General features: G+C 31.0%; 3 protein-coding genes across 4 annotated transcripts; 2 read left to right on the forward strand and 1 right to left on the reverse strand.

Moving 5' to 3' along the window:
* The first annotated feature begins 560 nt into the window (after nt 1–560).
* On the forward strand, nt 561–3,548 carry LOC101510715 (uncharacterized). Its single transcript, XM_004501231.4, has 5 exons — nt 561–719; nt 1,020–1,127; nt 1,722–1,802; nt 2,311–2,433; nt 3,108–3,548. The coding sequence occupies exons 2-5, from the start codon at nt 1,086–1,088 to the stop codon at nt 3,153–3,155; spliced, it is 294 nt and encodes a 97-aa protein (XP_004501288.3). The 5' UTR covers nt 561–719; nt 1,020–1,085; the 3' UTR covers nt 3,156–3,548.
* Nucleotides 3,549–4,763: 1,215 nt separating this feature from the next.
* On the forward strand, nt 4,764–8,468 carry LOC101510161 (probable galacturonosyltransferase 3). Of its 2 annotated transcripts, XM_004501229.4 has the most exons (9): nt 4,764–4,993; nt 5,086–5,123; nt 5,215–5,260; nt 5,354–5,401; nt 5,706–5,834; nt 6,018–6,149; nt 6,267–6,601; nt 6,690–7,635; nt 7,796–8,468. In XM_004501229.4, exons 1-9 carry the CDS (start codon nt 4,946–4,948, stop codon nt 8,069–8,071), a joined length of 1,998 nt encoding a protein of 665 aa, XP_004501286.1. In that variant the 5' UTR covers nt 4,764–4,945; the 3' UTR covers nt 8,072–8,468. The 2 variants fall into 2 exon arrangements, with proteins under 2 accessions (XP_004501286.1, XP_004501287.1); XM_004501230.4 differs by lacking the exon at nt 5,086–5,123 and having other exon boundaries at nt 4,765–4,993.
* Nucleotides 8,469–10,101: 1,633 nt separating this feature from the next.
* On the reverse strand, nt 10,102–14,486 carry LOC101509848 (protein TIFY 8). The gene is made up of 6 exons (XM_004501228.4): nt 14,063–14,486; nt 12,933–13,120; nt 12,184–12,629; nt 11,979–12,066; nt 10,737–10,968; nt 10,102–10,360 (listed from the first exon to the last, which is right to left on the reverse strand). The coding sequence occupies exons 1-6, from the start codon at nt 14,283–14,285 to the stop codon at nt 10,272–10,274; spliced, it is 1,266 nt and encodes a 421-aa protein (XP_004501285.1). The 5' UTR covers nt 14,286–14,486; the 3' UTR covers nt 10,102–10,271.
* Between the last annotated feature and the right edge of the window lie 2,603 nt (nt 14,487–17,089).

Genomic DNA, 17,089 nt, shown 5'->3' on the forward strand with positions numbered 1-17,089 from the left:
GCATTATCACTTAACCAATCAGAAACATTTTTTCCACTTAGAAGTCCACCACCAACACCTATTTCAGATCATCGTATGATAGTTGTTGCATTTGTTAATAACTGTCATTTTGTGCAGGTATTTAACTTCTCACTTAGATAGTTATTCCCATTTTATGCATTTGTTAACCTTTAATGTCATTTTTAATAAATTATAAATTTATTATTTTAACAGGTTTATTTAAAGCCAAATTCTCCTATACCACCACCAAGTAATTTGTGGAGAAAATATTGCACAGAAGAAGCACGTCAGTGGGAATTTATTTACAATGATCAGATTCAACATTGGCTGAAGATATTTCCATGTAGTATAGATGAATATGTTGTAAACTGAAAATATTTCCATTCAATATGTATAGATGAATATGTTGTAAACTAGATGGATTTGTTACAATGAATATGTTACAATGAATATGTTGTCCAGTATGTTTGTTTCTTTTACCTTTCACTTATATTTCATTTAATCGGACAGGAAATTTTCTTATCAATGACCTTTATTTATCCCTACTAATCTCTAAAATATTTTTAATTTTATTCACGTTGGAGTTATCTTCCTAGTACATATGTATCCTTGGATGAGATGAAATAGATTATGTACAAGGATTTTTTTTTTAATAATAATTAAAAAGATGCTTGTGCAGGTATGAATGCCGGCTCTCAGAACTGTATGCTCAAATACAGGTTTGTAAATTCTTTTGATATAAGGAGGGAAAAGTGAAAAAAAATTGCTAGGAGGATGATAATGTTGTTTACTGTTAAATTATTCAACCATATTCGTTCTTGTTCTAATTATTATAAAATGCCCTTGGTATTTTCATGCAAAGGCACGCAAAATTAAAATATCCAAAAATATACAAAATTAAAATTTCCAAAATATATCAGATTCGGAAGTACCCAAAATATCCAAAAGTACACAAAATTAAAATATCCAAAATATATCAGATTCGAAAGTGAATGCCCTTGGTATTTGACACTGTACAGGGAAAACATCGACAGACCCGCAAATATTATTCTACCTACAATGCTCTTTTGGAAATAAAAGAGTTGATGTTAAAGGAAACATCTTTATTGAATTCGATCATTTCACAGGTAGTCATTGGAGAATTGGAGCATGCTGTAAATTCTTTCTTAACATTTGCCTTATAATTTTGCTTTCTAAATGTTAAATATGTAAAAATCAATACAAATAATATGTTAGTTGTTCCTCTAGGTGCTGCTCTGCTCTATATGCTCTATCTGTTCAGGGCCACTTCTATTTAGTGCTGTTTTCCCTTGTATTGTTTTTCGCCTTCTGTACGTATCTGTTCTCCCAGCACTACTTGTGCTTAGTATTGTTCCTTTCCTGTATATTAATATATCATTCCCTTCTAGACAAAAATGTAATCTTTGCTCCTGTTCAATAATTATATCTCGCTAACATATTGCTCAGGCTTCTGCCGATCACATTAGTAATATTTGCACCTACCTACATTGCTCTATTTTGCTGAGTTATGCTTTCAGAGGTGCAAACCCCCAGATTATTTCCAGCATAATGTTTCTTGAACTCAAAACATAGTGGCAGAGAACCAAAACTGTTTGACCTAAACATTTCATCATCTTATTTGTTATGAAAAAAATGTGCTTTATAATGTTTTCTGAATAAGTTTTATCTGTTGTCAATGTTTTTCTTCCAATTTATTGCAGTTTCAAGAGGCCTTCAGTAGCACTGATGGTCGTATAAAACTTGTTCGTTCCATGGAAGGAATTGTCAACGGAAGTCAACAGGTAATGCTATTTTTGTATTCGTGAATAATCAATTTGGAAATTGAAATGTCCCTTTTGAAATGTTTTGGCATTACTTCGTATTTGAACAAAAGGCACAAGGTGCTTCAAGAAATGTCAGGCTAAGCTTTTATAAGCAACTTGGAATTATACTGTCCTTATATTTAATTGTACCAGCTATTAAAAAACCTTTACAAGTAGTTTTAAAAGTACATGCAATGTAATATAAAGGGCAACTCTTTCCTTTCTGCATTGACCAATTGACATAGATTATGTGTTAAGGCCTTTTTTTTACAGAAACTCGTGATTATTATTTGGACAATAAGTTCATTAGACCCATATTTAATTTCGTGATACTTTAGGGAAGAAAATTTGAGTTTTTTATTGTAAAAAATGCTTATTTTCGGTACATTTTCTGTTTGGTGTGGATATTAATATCTTGAGTATATATATTCTTTCAATGAATGTCCTTTCTGTGATTAAGAGTCTCAGCTGCTGCATATATGTACAGAAACTAGAAAAGGTTCGACTAGGACTTCAAGAAGAAGAGAAAAATCTTAATGACCTTAAGGATAGGTATGCTGCAGCAATTGGTGAGCAAAAGCGCTGCTATTCTTTGTTGAAAGCTTATCAGGTATGCTTTCTCCAGTTCATTATATGGCGGTCTGGGTGGTAGAAGAGTTTTAGCTTTTTGGTGCCAATTTTGTATATAAGTTAATCTTCATGCGGACCTGTTTCCCCATTTCATAATTAATAGTTGTGCATCCTTCTCTTTGTATGAGATCCTTGATATCCAGAAATTATGTACGATTTTTCAATTAATGTGAATTGAGCTGAGTGAACTCATTTAGATAGACAGGGCTTTCTGTGCATTTATTTTTGTTAGTTAAAAATCCCAATATAACACTTTGTTAGTTCATGATAGCCAAGCATCTGATAAGGCATCAGTCAATTTCACAATGCCAATTTTGCACATGTTCGATCTTTTTGGGGACCTTTTCCCTCACTACATAATTGATAGTTGTGTGTCTTCTTTTTTGTATGAGATCATTGGTATCCATAAATTGTACAATTTCATCGAGTTGAGCTAAGTAAACTCATTTTGAAAGACAAGGCACTTATACTCAAAATCAGACTAACTATTCCAAGTCGTGTAATGCCCATGGCATCAGTTGATTTCAGAATGGCATTTTCGAATTGAGACTTTAGCTGCAAATTCTGTGTACTCTTAAACATAAGATTGCTGGTTGTCATTCTTACTGCCTTTAGTATTTTTTGACTTATGAAATAGTTTTCTTTAATCGCCAGGAAAAATGTGCCAAGAATGAGAGGTTTCGGCGTCAAAGTTCCAAATGAAAATTGCTTGACATCTTTGAGGTTAAGTTGCATGAAATATTTACATCACAGTCAAATCAGAACGGCATGATGGTACGACGAACTCACATTACCATGGAGATGGATGGGTTAACAAGATTATCTGCAGTTTATAAACTGATGCATGAGCTGTGGTTATGGGGTTATGATGATTCACATTTGTTGACTATTATTCTTACAATTAAACAAAGCTTTCTTTATGGCTGAGGTTTTGTACAGTTTATCCTAAAACTGGATATCATTCCAGTCCCCCAAAGGACGAGTATTCTCCACTGGATAGTTGATATTTTTACTATTTCCAAATGGTTGAAAATTCTTAGTATTTCTGTAACATAAAAAATGATAAATTCATACTCGTGAATGTTTCAGAACTAATTGGGTAAAATTGCATAAGATTGGAAGCACGTTTAACTTTAAGAATGAAGGTAACCATGATATTATTTTATGGATTGTATAGTGCTCCTGTGCTAGGACAATGAAAATCAACATAAGCCAGCTTACGAAGAGAGACCGTTCATCCCATTGCCATTGGCGTTGACATAACATTGCCTCAAAACCATCCCTCTTGAAAGGAAGGATGTTGAAACCATCTATTTGGCAGAGCTCTACAAATTTCTTTCAAAGCAATAATAATGTTCATATAATTAATTTTTAAAATGTAAAATAATGATTTTTTATTAGTCGTTAAATAAAAAACAAATTTACAATGATGGTGAATAGAAAAAAAAAGGTTTACTCCAAATCCATAAATGCGATTTGTGAAACACATATCCTTAATATTAACACATGTGTTATTTTGAGACACTTTTGATATTAAATTTTGATAATAAATTAGATGATTAACACAATTTGAATAAAGGTTAAATGAATATAATAAGGGGGACATTACTCATTAATATACACTAAGGATGTAAATAAATATCTACACGGTGAATCCACAAATGTAATTAATTTTAAAAAAAATTGAAAATTAAATGATTTTTGACGAAATTTTTTAACTATATATTACTATTTAATAATAATTAAAAATATGATTTGTCCGGAAATATCATGAATAACATATAAATATATTATAATATTATTATATTACACTTTAATAATTAAATAGTTATTTTATAAAAAAGTCAGTAGGTATGAGAACAGATATTTGGGTTACAATGTCACATGTACTTTAACCCCTTCACCCTCTTCCATTACTTAAGCAAAAATGTTAATTAATTTATTCGTTGATACCTGTTATCTTATTTGGCTCATGTCCTTATTTGATTTTATCCGTAAATATTTGTAAATACTATTTCTTTTGACATACTTATTATTTACTATAAACACAATTAATTACAATTTTAAATATTATTAAACACAATTTGTGTTTAAATCTACAGTTAAAAAATTATGGTTAGTTGTATTGGATGAGCGGCTAGTTAGTTGTAATATTTTATTATATTTATTACTCATATTAAAGTTAAAAACAAATATTTAAACTGCATTAACAAATTTCATTTATTATAAATTTTAAATAAAAATATTATTTATCCTGAAAATTTAATGTAAATATAATTTATAGTAATATACAAAATAGTCCTTTGGTTGATTGGGGCAGGCAAATCAAAGTGGGGGGAAGTAAGAAATGGGAAGCGAACTAACAAGACAAGGATGAGGATCTCATCTGATCTAGTCGTAGATGAATGACTAATCAAAATTTGTAATAATAATTAATAATGAAGTGAAGAAGTTTCAATCATTCAATTCAACTCCAACTCCAACTCACTCCCATGGAGACTTACCCACTACTGCTTACGTTCTTCTTCTTATTCTTTTCGGTAATAATAATTATAACTTCTCATTTCATTTTTCCTCTGATTTTTAGGGTTTATTTATGCCTTCCCTATTTTTTTTTTAATTGCGTTTGCAGATTCTGTTTTATACGAATCATGTAGATTCCTCAACCATGTAACTATTCAATTCTCTTCTTTCTATTCATCTTTTCTTTGTAATAATTCATATACCTGTTTAAGATCTTAGTTACTTTCTCTCTCTGCAGAGGATCGCGTTTCCTCTATGACTGTGATCAATGTCATCGCACCAAGGTGTGTTCATCTCGCATGTTACCATATCAATATGAATTAATTCATTAATTAATTAATTTGTATTTTACATTATTATTTTTTTGTTGCAAACAGGAACGAGATATTACTAATACTAGAGTCCGCAATTATCCTGATGAAAAGGTTTTCAATTCTTTCACATTATTTATTTATTTTTATGAGTTTAATTTTAATACACTATTAGGGTAAAATATTTGCGCTGTCATCAAATCACAATCCATCATTTATGCAATTTTAGAAGTAGTTGTGATTGAAATCAAAACTTTTTTAATACTTCGACGATCATAATTAGTTGACAGTGTAAAAGATCTTTACACTGATGGTGTATATGAATTAAATCATTTTTATGTATCCATAGGTGACGAGCCTGTGATGATAATTAATGATCATATCATAATAATTATAGAATAATAATGATTTTATGTAGGACATTGATATAATTGCATCATATAGCGATGCGTCTGGTCATCTTCGGCTAGCTAGGTTGAAAATGAGTAGCTTATCTGATTCATGGGTTTGGGAAAATCCTAACACTGAACGTCAAAATAACTCTCAGGTACGTTATCTTTGCTTTTATCTAGAGCAGAAAACATGAACTTCCAATGTATTTAATTTAACTTTAGCATTTCCATTTCTTGTTGTAAGTGTAATGAAATTTTAATTCCAATTTGAGCTGCCTCTTTTACTTTATTATGAGTTATGACTATCTGGTAATATTTAGAATCTGATATACTTACAGGGAGGATTGGTTTCATTGCAATCTGATTCAAGATTTGAAGACAATCTCAAGCACTCCACTGATGAGCAAGAAAACGTTAAATTTCCCCATTACCCGTCAATGATAATGACTCCAGTGAAGATGAAGCGTCGGGTAATTAATTATCCGACTTTGTCTTTTGCAACTCAGCCAAACAAAAATTGTTAGGGAAAAGATAAATATTTTTTTTACTGTTGGTTTGTGCTTTTTTAATGGTTTCGTATCCCTTAGATAATGCGGCTAGAAAGAAGAAAAGCTCGTGCTGCTGAACTTATTCAGAAAGACAAAGAAACTGACAATCACATTGTATCAGCAGCAATTGAAAGCTCCGAAGGATTGGATACCACTATCAAGGGAAAGTATAGTATATGGAGGAGAGAATACGAAAACCCAAATTCTGATTCAACGCTGAAACTCATGCGAGATCAAATAATAATGGCCAAAGCTTATACAAATATTGCAAAGTCTAAGAACAAAACTGTTCTTTACAAAGCTCTCGTCCAACACTCCAGAGATAGTCAACTAGCGATAGGAGATGCAAATTCTGATGCCGAGCTTCAAATTGGGTATTTTTTTATAGACTTTGTCTTGTTTCTTAGGCTAATTAGTTTGTTTCAATTTACATATAAAGTTTCTCCTTGTTGCCTTTTCTAGAGCACTTGATCGGGCAAAAGCTATGGGTCACATTCTTTCTATAGCAAAGGACCGACTTTATGACTGCAATTTGGTGTCTAGGAAGTTAAGGGCGACGCTTCAGTCAACCGAAAATAGAGTGAATATGCAAAAGAAAAGAAGTGCATTCTTGATTCAGCTAGCTGCAAAAACAGTGCCTAGACCATTGCATTGCCTTCCCCTGCAACTAGCCGCGGATTATTACCTACAGGGATATCATAAGAAAGGAAATGTTGACTTAGAAAAGACTGAAGATCCATCTCTTTTCCACTATGCTATCTTTTCTGATAATGTACTGGCTGCATCTGTGGTTGTTAATTCTACTGTGCAGAATGCAAAGGAGCCTGAGAAGCATGTATTTCATATTGTGACGGACAAATTAAATTTTGCAGCGATGAAAATGTGGTTTCTCATCAACCCTCCTTCTAAAGCAACCATTGAAGTTCAGAATGTTGATGATTTCAAGTGGCTGAATTCCTCTTATTGTTCTGTTCTACGTCAACTTGAATCAGCAAGAATCAAGGAATATTACTTTAAAGCCAATCATCCTTCCTCCCTATCTGCTGGTTCTGACAACCTAAAATATAGAAATCCCAAATATTTGTCGATGCTGAATCACTTAAGATTCTACCTTCCTGAAGTTTATCCAAAATTGGACAGAATTCTATTCTTGGATGATGACATTGTCGTGCAGAAAGATTTATCACCTCTTTGGTCAATTGATTTGAAAGGTATGGTGAATGGTGCAGTGGAGACGTGCAAGGAGAGCTTCCATAGGTTTGACAAATACCTAAATTTTAGTAATCCACTGATCTCCAACAATTTCAGTCCCGATGCATGTGGTTGGGCATTTGGCATGAATGTCTTTGACTTGAAGGAGTGGAAGAAACGAAACATCACCGGAATATATCATCGGTGGCAAGATATGGTAAAATTCACAAACTCATTCTGTTTATCTGAATATCATGAAATGAAATTGTTTCACGCATCAAATTCAATTACCATAAAGCCTTGTCTTACGGTTTTTTGCTTGTGGATAGTAGTTTCTTCTTATCAGAAGTAAAATTTATTGCTTTTCTTTTCTGCAGAATGAGGATAGAACCCTCTGGAAGCTTGGAACCTTACCCCCAGGATTAATCACCTTTTATAATCTGACATATCCACTTGATCGAGGTTGGCATGTTTTGGGACTTGGCTATGACCCGGCTCTGAACCTAACAGAGATAGAGAACGCCGCTGTTGTTCACTACAATGGAAACTACAAGCCATGGTTAAATCTTGCTGTTTCCAAGTATAGATCATACTGGTCCAGATATGTTATGTTTGATAATCCATATCTTAGAGTTTGCAACCTGAGTGAATAGTCAATTTTTGTGTCTATATATTTCCTCCATTAGCATATTGTAGCTTTTGAGGATATGGCACATGTAGTATAGCGTAGACAATTACATCATATGGTCCACTATGGATAAACCCATTTAAGAAAATATTTTTTTAGTCTTTTATTCTTTTGAAATTAAAAAGTTAGCCTGTTATACTCTCATAATTATCTATATTAAACCTGAACACACACACAAACGCAATAGTTCAATGTTTCCAGACCGGTTTTCAAACTGTGATCCAAGCACCACCACAGGTTTGTAGCAATTCAGTTTTGATCTGTCTCGCTGCTTTTTTATTTTATTTGATTGGTTTGTGTATCTTTTGACATAACTATGTATCAATTTTGAAGAATTAAATAAATTGCCATTCATTCTATGATGTATTCATGTTCGAATAATCTGCCATTGAGACTAGGAAATGTCGTGCTTTGCTAATTGCTAGTGACCTCTTAGGCTCTTACTATTTTCATTGATTCCTGTAAATAGATTGTCGTGATTGTGCATGCTGCCTAGTGTAGTGCTGTACTCGTAGGTTTAAATTTGATTTTTTTTTACATTTCTATCATAGTCATGCATTCATGTACGAGTATATAGTGTTCAACTGACTAAAGTGATCGTTGAATATTCTGCTTTGATCTTGGAAAGATGCTAGTTATTTTATGATATTTTCTATACAAATGATATAATAAGGATCTATTGTTGTTTCATTTTGTCAAATATGATACGAAAACTAGTAGAGGAGGTATTAAGATGAATGAGAGGGGAATTAGAAAAGGAGAGACTAAAAAATTGGAGAAAATGTTGCAGAAACAAATTGCTACTCTCGAATCCTCATGGGTAGTTGAGATCTTCTGCAGTTCTGGGGTGAAAAGCTGGCAGATATCAATGGTGTCACATAGGATGACTTATCTGGTGTCTGTACAGTTGACTAGATTAAGGAAGCTGCTGAGAAAGTACGGTTGTCAACTCTTATAACTGGGCACTACTGTCTTTATTCTATGAAAAAATTGTTGTGTAATTTGTTTAATCTTTTTACTCGGTTAGAAAATTGTTGTGTAATTTGTTTAATCTTTTTACTCGGTTGCTAGTGCCAAAAGAAAAAAAAAATTGTGGAAAATAAATTATTTCAAATATCCTGCCGTAAAAAAGTTTTTAAACACATCATCTCGAAAATAGCTAGAATATATAAATTATTTTAAAAGTTTAGTGTATATAAATAAATGTCACATATGATATGTAGTACGACAATACTCAATGGTACAATTATTCATTGATAATATGAACGTGTGTGAAGAAAACCTCTTGAAGTAATTTTTCTAGGTAATGAGAAATTATTTTGTTCTTTAGCAAATTTTAAAAAATTTACACTTCAAGGGAGTTTGACTATCTTCTAAATAAGCAACTTCAGGAATTGAACTCGGATTGTTTTCCTGAAAAGAATCATGACACCAACTTTTCCAATGTTAGTTTCATCAGTGCCTAATTTAGTGGACCTAGAATTATTCTTATTATTAAATACGGCTAATAAATAGTGGTGGCTTTTATGATGGACGACGAAAGCATATGGTCCATAGTAGATCAATTAATTTTACCAAACAGTAGGATGTTTTGAGGATATGCCTAGAAGCAAAGTTCTTGGGAATAGTTTTGCAGCTCATTGAAGTGATTTGAAAGATGGGAAGAGTTTAATAAATGTTGCTATGTGGTACAAAAGGTTTTGCACACAAAATGCACCAACGAACATATGTTTTTCGACAATCCAACAATCTCATCATGCAACTGTTCTTCGTATGATTTAGCAATTTGCAAGTTAAATTTATAATATATACAAATCTAAATTAAGTTAGCTTTAAAAATTCTCTTTGTAAACCAAACAAAGAGGAATCATATTCCCTCCTATCACTCTGATTCTATTGAACCTCATTTGAATGATGTAAGGTTGTTATCTCTGTCATATCAAGAATATGCTTGACCTGATAAGGTGACTGGTTTAGAAACACTGCTAAATAAGATACCTGAAAACAGTTCATAAATTTAGCTGATGTATCTGTTAAGTCTCTTTAAACAATTATCCTACTCTTGCTACATAATCTTCTCTTTTTTTATAAAAAAAAATTTAAAAAAATAGTACTTGAAAGATCATGAGAAAATTTGACATAAGCATTTCAGCCTCAAACTCTATTCACAATGCTCTTTTGTCTTCGGAACTGGGATCAGCTGCTTGAACCGGATTTCTTGTATCTTTAGCAAAAATGCTTCCTTGGTGTACCCCTACAAACAGATATTTACCAATCAATCAACAACAAATTAAACAGTTCAAAAGAAATGAAACTTTGACTTCAAGAATAGAAGAATTTTCCTAAGGATTATGTCACAACCAAAATCATGAAAAGATTGGGAGTTAGTTTAATTTAAGCAAGGTATAACTATAGGAAACGATGTGACCAATATTCTAATGAATTTATAATGAAAGGTTTGTAAGGTAAACAAAAGGAAATAAAGGATGGCACAAAAAGGATCAGTACTGTTATTGTTTTCAGGTATAAAAGATTTTGTATTTTTATGAACTCTACCATACGGAGGCATGTTATGACAGTATAAACTATAAAGTAGCGAAATCAAACTATGTAGTATGTCTGAGTATTACCAGCTGGAGTAGATACCCGATCACCAAGCCCCCCAACAGCACGACTAGAACTGCCGGTAACAGACAACTTCCCATGATGCTCTTGTGTGAATGCCACATTACTCACTAATCCTGTTTCATTTTCTCCACTATGCAAGTTACTTTCATTAGTTAGTTTTGCAGTAGTTTTCGGCGAGAATGCCGTGGACCAAGATCCACCATTTGAACCAGCCAGAGCCATTATAACATCTGCCTGCATACACCAAAGAGCATGCAGAAGTCATGATAAAACATGAAACCCTACTGCCTATTTGGGCAAGCATTAAATTTCAGATAAGCAGATAAAAGACCTTATGTTATGACTTGTGAATATTTCAAGGCCAAGCCAAACTATGTGCTCTTGAAAACTTCCATTCCAAGAATATCATACCTTGCTCGTGATTTAATATTCAAACCGAGCTATTATGAAAACTAGACAAAGGAAGACCTAAGAAAAAAGGTGAACCATTATAATGACTTTGCACTAAATAATTTTAATTAAATTTTGGTTTTTGATAAATCCCGAAGGCATTGATTGATATTCGATCCATGTAGCCGGCTCAACATAGTAGGATAACTCTTGGTGGTAAAAGAGCAAACCAAGTCAGAATTTAGGATATAACAATTTAACAGAACCTCATTGGATTTTGATTCGAAACTAACAGTGATGTTTCTGATGCTCCAATATATGCATCAAATGTAATAACACTCGAAAACAGCTGATAATCAAATGCTTATAGGTTTAGCATAAACTATTTTAATAAGTCCAAACACTTGTGTTAAAAGGTAAGCTCAAATAAGCTCTTCAAACCACTGAAACCAGTAAGAGAAACGAGTCTTTTAGAAAATGACTCCATCAGTGTACCAAAGCTTAAGAAAATCTATCCTGGTTACTATGAAGTATTTTCTATCAGATATTATAGGTTCAGCACAGCCACCATATTGTGCGGTTATTATCCAAATAACTTGTAGAAACTGCATCACAAGTGCGGTAAGGAATCGGATGAAATCTGATGTCTTTAAATTTAGCTGCAATAGGGCTTTGAAGAAAATGTTGTCTCGACAGTTTGAGTAATAGATTGAATAATTATTAAATCAACCACAGACAAAAATTTTAAGGCACAAACTGTTTTTCGTGATGGTTCACAGATCCAAACTAATTTCAGACCTTATCTCACTAAATGCAGTAAGCAAATATGACGTGTTAAGAATAGGAGGTCAGACCTTATGTGGGTGGACATCATCAAAAACATGCGCTTGACCTCCGTAAAAAATAGTCATCTGGCGGCTGGCAGATGTTAGCCCGTGTTGACTGCCATCAATACCAAAATGCATAAAGTCAGTCTACTACTTTTTGCCCAAATTAAAGGGAGTGAAAATAAAAATAAACAAAGGGAGTTGAACAACTGTATTTATGAAAAAGATTCACCTTGGGGGTGTGAATGATTCTACTATATTCGTTAGAGGTTTTGGCCTGCTTCCGCCGAGTAGCACTGCAGATGAAATTTTATCAGTAGCAGTAGCAGATGTGTTTATGGAACTTAAAACTCCGGGGCCTTTGATTCCGGTTCTTGATCCTTCATCAGCAGCAGACTGAGAGATAAATGAAGGACCGGCATTGGTATCCCTAATCTTATTTGAAGCTAATTGGTGTGCAAGAGGAGTCATCAACTGCCCTCCACGCGGAGGATGCTGCATAGAAGGGCCAATGTTCGTGAGAATAGACCGTTCCCATTTGTTTGCATCAAGCTTAGTGGTGGATGGAGGATGAAATATCTGAGAACTAGAAGATGGCTTCATTGACTGCATAGCATGTAACACTTCATCGTCATTAGGCCTTCTAGACCTCTCTCCGCCAAACGCATTTCGGAGGACCTGCACAAAAACAGGACTTAAGACATCAAAGAAAAGAATACAAAAGCAAAAAGTATGTTTCTTTTTTGGTTATTGAATATGATTTATTTCATATACACGATCTGTGTAAAGAATTTTTACACTGTCAATTAATCATAATTGTCAAATTATTAAAAACATTTGACATTAATCATAACTACTTCTAAAATCACACGTATGTTTGGTTATGATTTGTTGACAATGTAAAAGTTTTTACACTGACTAGTGTAAAAAATTAAACTATTGAATATATTGGAGTAGAATTAAATGATAGTTGAAAGTAACCTTCATCAAATGTGAGTTTTGAAAGGAGTCAGGGACCATTTGGAAGGCATCTCTGGAGGAACCCATAAAAGAAGAATCAGAATTACTTCTCTTGTTCCCCACTAGTCTGTTACTTATCTCAGTGCCAGTAAAATCACTTCTTGGGCCATAGAATGGAACTCCCTCAAGATGATTCCCTACCTGCTTTTCTACCAAATTGATGAGGGGAAAAACATTACATTCCCTTTAAAGAATATATAGAAACTTCCCATAAATAATGTGTTTTCAATTACAACTTTTTATGGAATAATTAAGAAAGCACATTTATGGAATAAGTTTGGCTCTACTTTTGAATGTGTCAAAATTGATTTTAGAGGTGTAAAATTGATTTTGACATATTTAGTTATCTTCTAATATTGATTCTAACTTGAAGCTACAATTTGTAGTTTTTGCTTCAAGAATTGATTTTTAGTCTGGAATTTATAATTCAACTCACTTTTACATGAATTTACGCAAGCATTTAGTCATAATTAACTTTACAGAAGCAATTCATTCGAAATCAATTTTTGTCACTGCAGATCAAACACACACTAAGAAACCAAAAAAGGAAAAAAGACCAACACAGTTTCACAAAAAAAAAATTATGAAAAATACCTAAAAATTCATATCATTATAGTACCAAATGCCCAAACATTGACAGGACATAAAAAGGTTTTCTTCTCAAAACAATGGTAATTTAACAATTTTCCCTTTCAGCACAAAATGATTAAATTCGATTCTCCACTCTCAATTATTTCATGGAAACAGATAATTAAATCATACACCATACAGAAAAAGAAAGGAAAAAAAAAAAGAGCTTCAATTAACTTAAAACAACATCACATGAAAGCCTAATCATTAGATAATTAAGGAAACAAAAACAAACCAAATCCAAAAAAATGTTGAAAAAATAAAAGACCAACAGAACACAACCAAATAAAAGTGATGATATTGCTGATACCCCATTTAGAGATAAAAATGGAAAGTAGAGAACATTAGTGAATAAGAATCAATTAACTAAAAAAAAAAAAAAGAGCAAGTAACCAAAAAGGGGTTAATGGGCAAAGGGTAATGTACCTAAAAATGAAAGCTTTTATATTTTGAAGACTTACCAGAAACAGTTTCAGAGGTGGTGGAAAAAGGGCCACGTGCACCGGCGGAGGAAGCTGAGACTGATGTCTCCGGTAACCTAACATCGGCGGAAGTATCAGATGGTTTCATGCCGAGAAAATCATGGAGTACTGGATTGAGCAAGTGGTGGGTCCCACCGTTGTCGTTGTTGTTGTTGTTGTGCTGAGAGTGAGAGTGAGATTGAACCATTCTTAGTAACGCCATGGTAAACCCATTTCACTCTGCTGCATAGCTGGGATGAAGAGAGAGAAAAAGAAAAAGGTTATTTTTTTTCTTTCTAATTTGTTACAGAAAATGTTGTTGTTGTGTTTTGTGTTGATATTAATGGGCGTATGTATGTCTCTGTTGTTTAATAATCTTAGAGACTCTGTTTGTGGTATGTGTATTGTCTATGACTGTGTTTTGGAGTTTGTGTAGGTATAATCAACTTGTAACTTTTATACATTCCATATCATAATTATTACCACAATTATTCAGTCTATTAAATCATTAAACCTCATTATAAAAGCTCCAAATTTCGAAGATGGATCTATTTACAATACCATTCCATTATACTTTTCTTATCTACTTCGCAATTCATTCTAGATTAAATATATTTATTTTTATTGGTTCAATTTATATATAAAATTCGAAAAAGTAATATTTGTTTAGATTATAATTGTTGGTTTAAATACATATTTAAATTTACTAAATTTTATTAAAAGAAAATATTATTAAAATATTATTTAGTGTAAAGATGTATTTAATATTAATTTTTTATATTTTAAAATAAGTTTAAATGTAATTTTAATCTCTTTATTTTAATTGATTTGTAATTTCGATCTCTCTATTTCTAATTTCGTAATTTTAGTTCTTTTATTTTAACTGATTCGTAATTTTGATCTCTTTATTTATAATTTCACAATTTTAGTTCTTCTATTTTAACTGATTCTAAATTTTTGTCCCTCTATTTCTAGAGATTTTAATTAATAATTAGAGCTAGTAATTTAAATTACTATTAATAATGTTATCATGATTATATTATTATTTTTTAAAATAAATAAATTACTAACTCTAATTATTAATTAAAATAACCATAATATGAAATAAGGGGTCAAAAATATATTTTTACTTTTTAAAAATTATTGTGATTCGTTATATACCTCTATTTATTTTATCAATAGAACTCTAATTTTCAAAAAGGTAAAAATATATTTTTAATCATCTTATTTTATTTTATGTTTGTTTTAATTAATAATCAAAGTTAGCAATTGTTTTAAAAATTATTTTTAAAATATGAGTAGTCAATTTTATTTTTTTTAAACATGAGCTGCAATTTTTTTTAAAAAAATAAGTCAAAGTAATCATTAAAAAATAAATAAAACATCGTCATCATTGACTAAATCAATATTAATAGTTAAATATATTAGTAGGACAAAATGTCTCAATTTAAAAAAATGGAGAGACTAAAACTGCGAAATTATAAATAAATGGACAAAAATTGTGAAATTATAAATAAAGAGATCAAAATTACGAATCAGTTAAATTAGGAGGACTACAATTGCGAAATTAGAAATAAAGGACTAAAATTATGAATCAGTTAAAATAGAGAGATTAAAATTGCATTTAAGCCTTTAAAATAAATTAATAGTATTAATTATAATTATGTTTGAAATAAATATAATTACATCTAATAATTTAAAAATAAATTTATATTTAAGAACGGATGTTTTTTCTGATGGCCGCTTATAATTAGAGATAGAAGGAGTACTAGTCTTTATTTTATTTCATAAATTGATGTGTTGTATTTTAAGATTAAAAAAATGAGTATATAACTTTAATAATAATTATTGAATTCGATTATTTTACACTAATTGAGAACTTAAAATAAATTTAAAAAATAAAATTATAATTTTACTCAATTATTTTTAATAATTATTAATGTATTTTAATTGTTTTTTTTATCTGTATTTTCATCATTATTAACGTACAAGGAAAATGACTTTAGAATAATGCACATGATTTAATATTAATTTTATAGCACAAATAAATAAATAAACAATTAAATTTATATTAAAAAGTAAAATTAACGTTCATTTTAAAATAAATGAAAGGGACATATTATAAGTGAAAGATGAAAACATATCTCTATTTTAATTATTAGACCGATCGTTGAATTGAGAAACCTGATATATGTTCGATTTGATAATTTATGATCGATTTGATCATTTATTGGATTGACCATGCATAAAAACCAATCCAAACTCAAGTAAACCAACTCAAGAACCAATTAATCGAATTTGGACAATTTTTATAATAAAAATATATTTTAAATTTTGAAGGTTGGTGATTTTTTGTGATGTTAATATATTTTAAGATAATATTGATTATTAAAGTAAATTAAGATAAAATCAATTACTAAAATAAATAAAGTCACCAAAATGTAAGGCAACCTAAGTTAAAACTTAAGAGATCATTATCTAAAGGATTATTGAGAGATAAAAGATCAACATATAAACCGTCGTTAATTAATCTTATACACGCCAATAATAAGACAATGTGGTTGTGGAATGTGGAGTAAAATCGGTGAACGAGATTGATGGTGAGGTTTTCAACTCTTAATAAAATTGCTTTTGAAAAAAAGTTACACAAACATAATGAAAATATTAAAAATTATTCTTACTTACGAAAATATTATTTTATCCCCAATGGTGGTGAGAGCCTTTTTTTTTTTTACTCAATGGTAATGAGAGCTGAAATTCATGACATGTCTTTATTGCATAATAATGACTAACAAGATAATTTTCATTGCAAGGATGTTAACCAAATTTTGTATACACATCATAAATATTTGTTACAGTATACAATTGTAAATATTTCTGTTTAGTTAATTCAACTCTTTTGAATCATTAAAAATAAAAAAGATTACTCTTTTAAATATCTTTTAAATAAATATGTGATAAAATTATAATACAATAATTAAAATCTATCATAAAATCTTCCTAAAAAATGAATGTTTTTCATTAATG

This window comes from Cicer arietinum, chromosome 5 (assembly GCF_000331145.2).
Source record: "Cicer arietinum cultivar CDC Frontier isolate Library 1 chromosome 5, Cicar.CDCFrontier_v2.0, whole genome shotgun sequence".
Taxonomy (NCBI): Eukaryota; Viridiplantae; Streptophyta; class Magnoliopsida; order Fabales; family Fabaceae; genus Cicer; species Cicer arietinum.

What these genes read in the sequence shown, in the direction of transcription:
- LOC101510715 (XM_004501231.4), top strand. Translation starts at nt 1,086, where the DNA reads ATGTTAAAGGAAACATCTTTATTGAATTCGATCATTTCACAG. An exon ending in TTGTCAACGGAAGTCAACAG is followed by an intron (nt 1,803 to 2,310) that starts GTAATGCTATTT and finishes ATATATGTACAG; the next exon opens with AAACTAGAAAAGGTTCGACT. An exon ending in CTTTGTTGAAAGCTTATCAG is followed by an intron (nt 2,434 to 3,107) that starts GTATGCTTTCTC and finishes TTTAATCGCCAG; the next exon opens with GAAAAATGTGCCAAGAATGA.
- LOC101509848 (XM_004501228.4), bottom strand. Translation starts at nt 14,285, where the DNA reads ATGGCGTTACTAAGAATGGTTCAATCTCACTCTCACTCTCAGCACAAC. An exon ending in AAAACTCACATTTGATGAAG is followed by an intron (nt 12,630 to 12,932) that starts GTTACTTTCAAC and finishes GTTTTTGTGCAG; the next exon opens with GTCCTCCGAAATGCGTTTGG. An exon ending in GAATCATTCACACCCCCAAG is followed by an intron (nt 12,067 to 12,183) that starts GTGAATCTTTTT and finishes TATTGATGGCAG; the next exon opens with TCAACACGGGCTAACATCTG.
- LOC101510161 (XM_004501229.4), top strand. Translation starts at nt 4,946, where the DNA reads ATGGAGACTTACCCACTACTGCTTACGTTCTTCTTCTTATTCTTTTCG. An exon ending in TCTTCTTCTTATTCTTTTCG is followed by an intron (nt 4,994 to 5,085) that starts GTAATAATAATT and finishes TTGCGTTTGCAG; the next exon opens with ATTCTGTTTTATACGAATCA. An exon ending in CAGTGAAGATGAAGCGTCGG is followed by an intron (nt 6,150 to 6,266) that starts GTAATTAATTAT and finishes CGTATCCCTTAG; the next exon opens with ATAATGCGGCTAGAAAGAAG.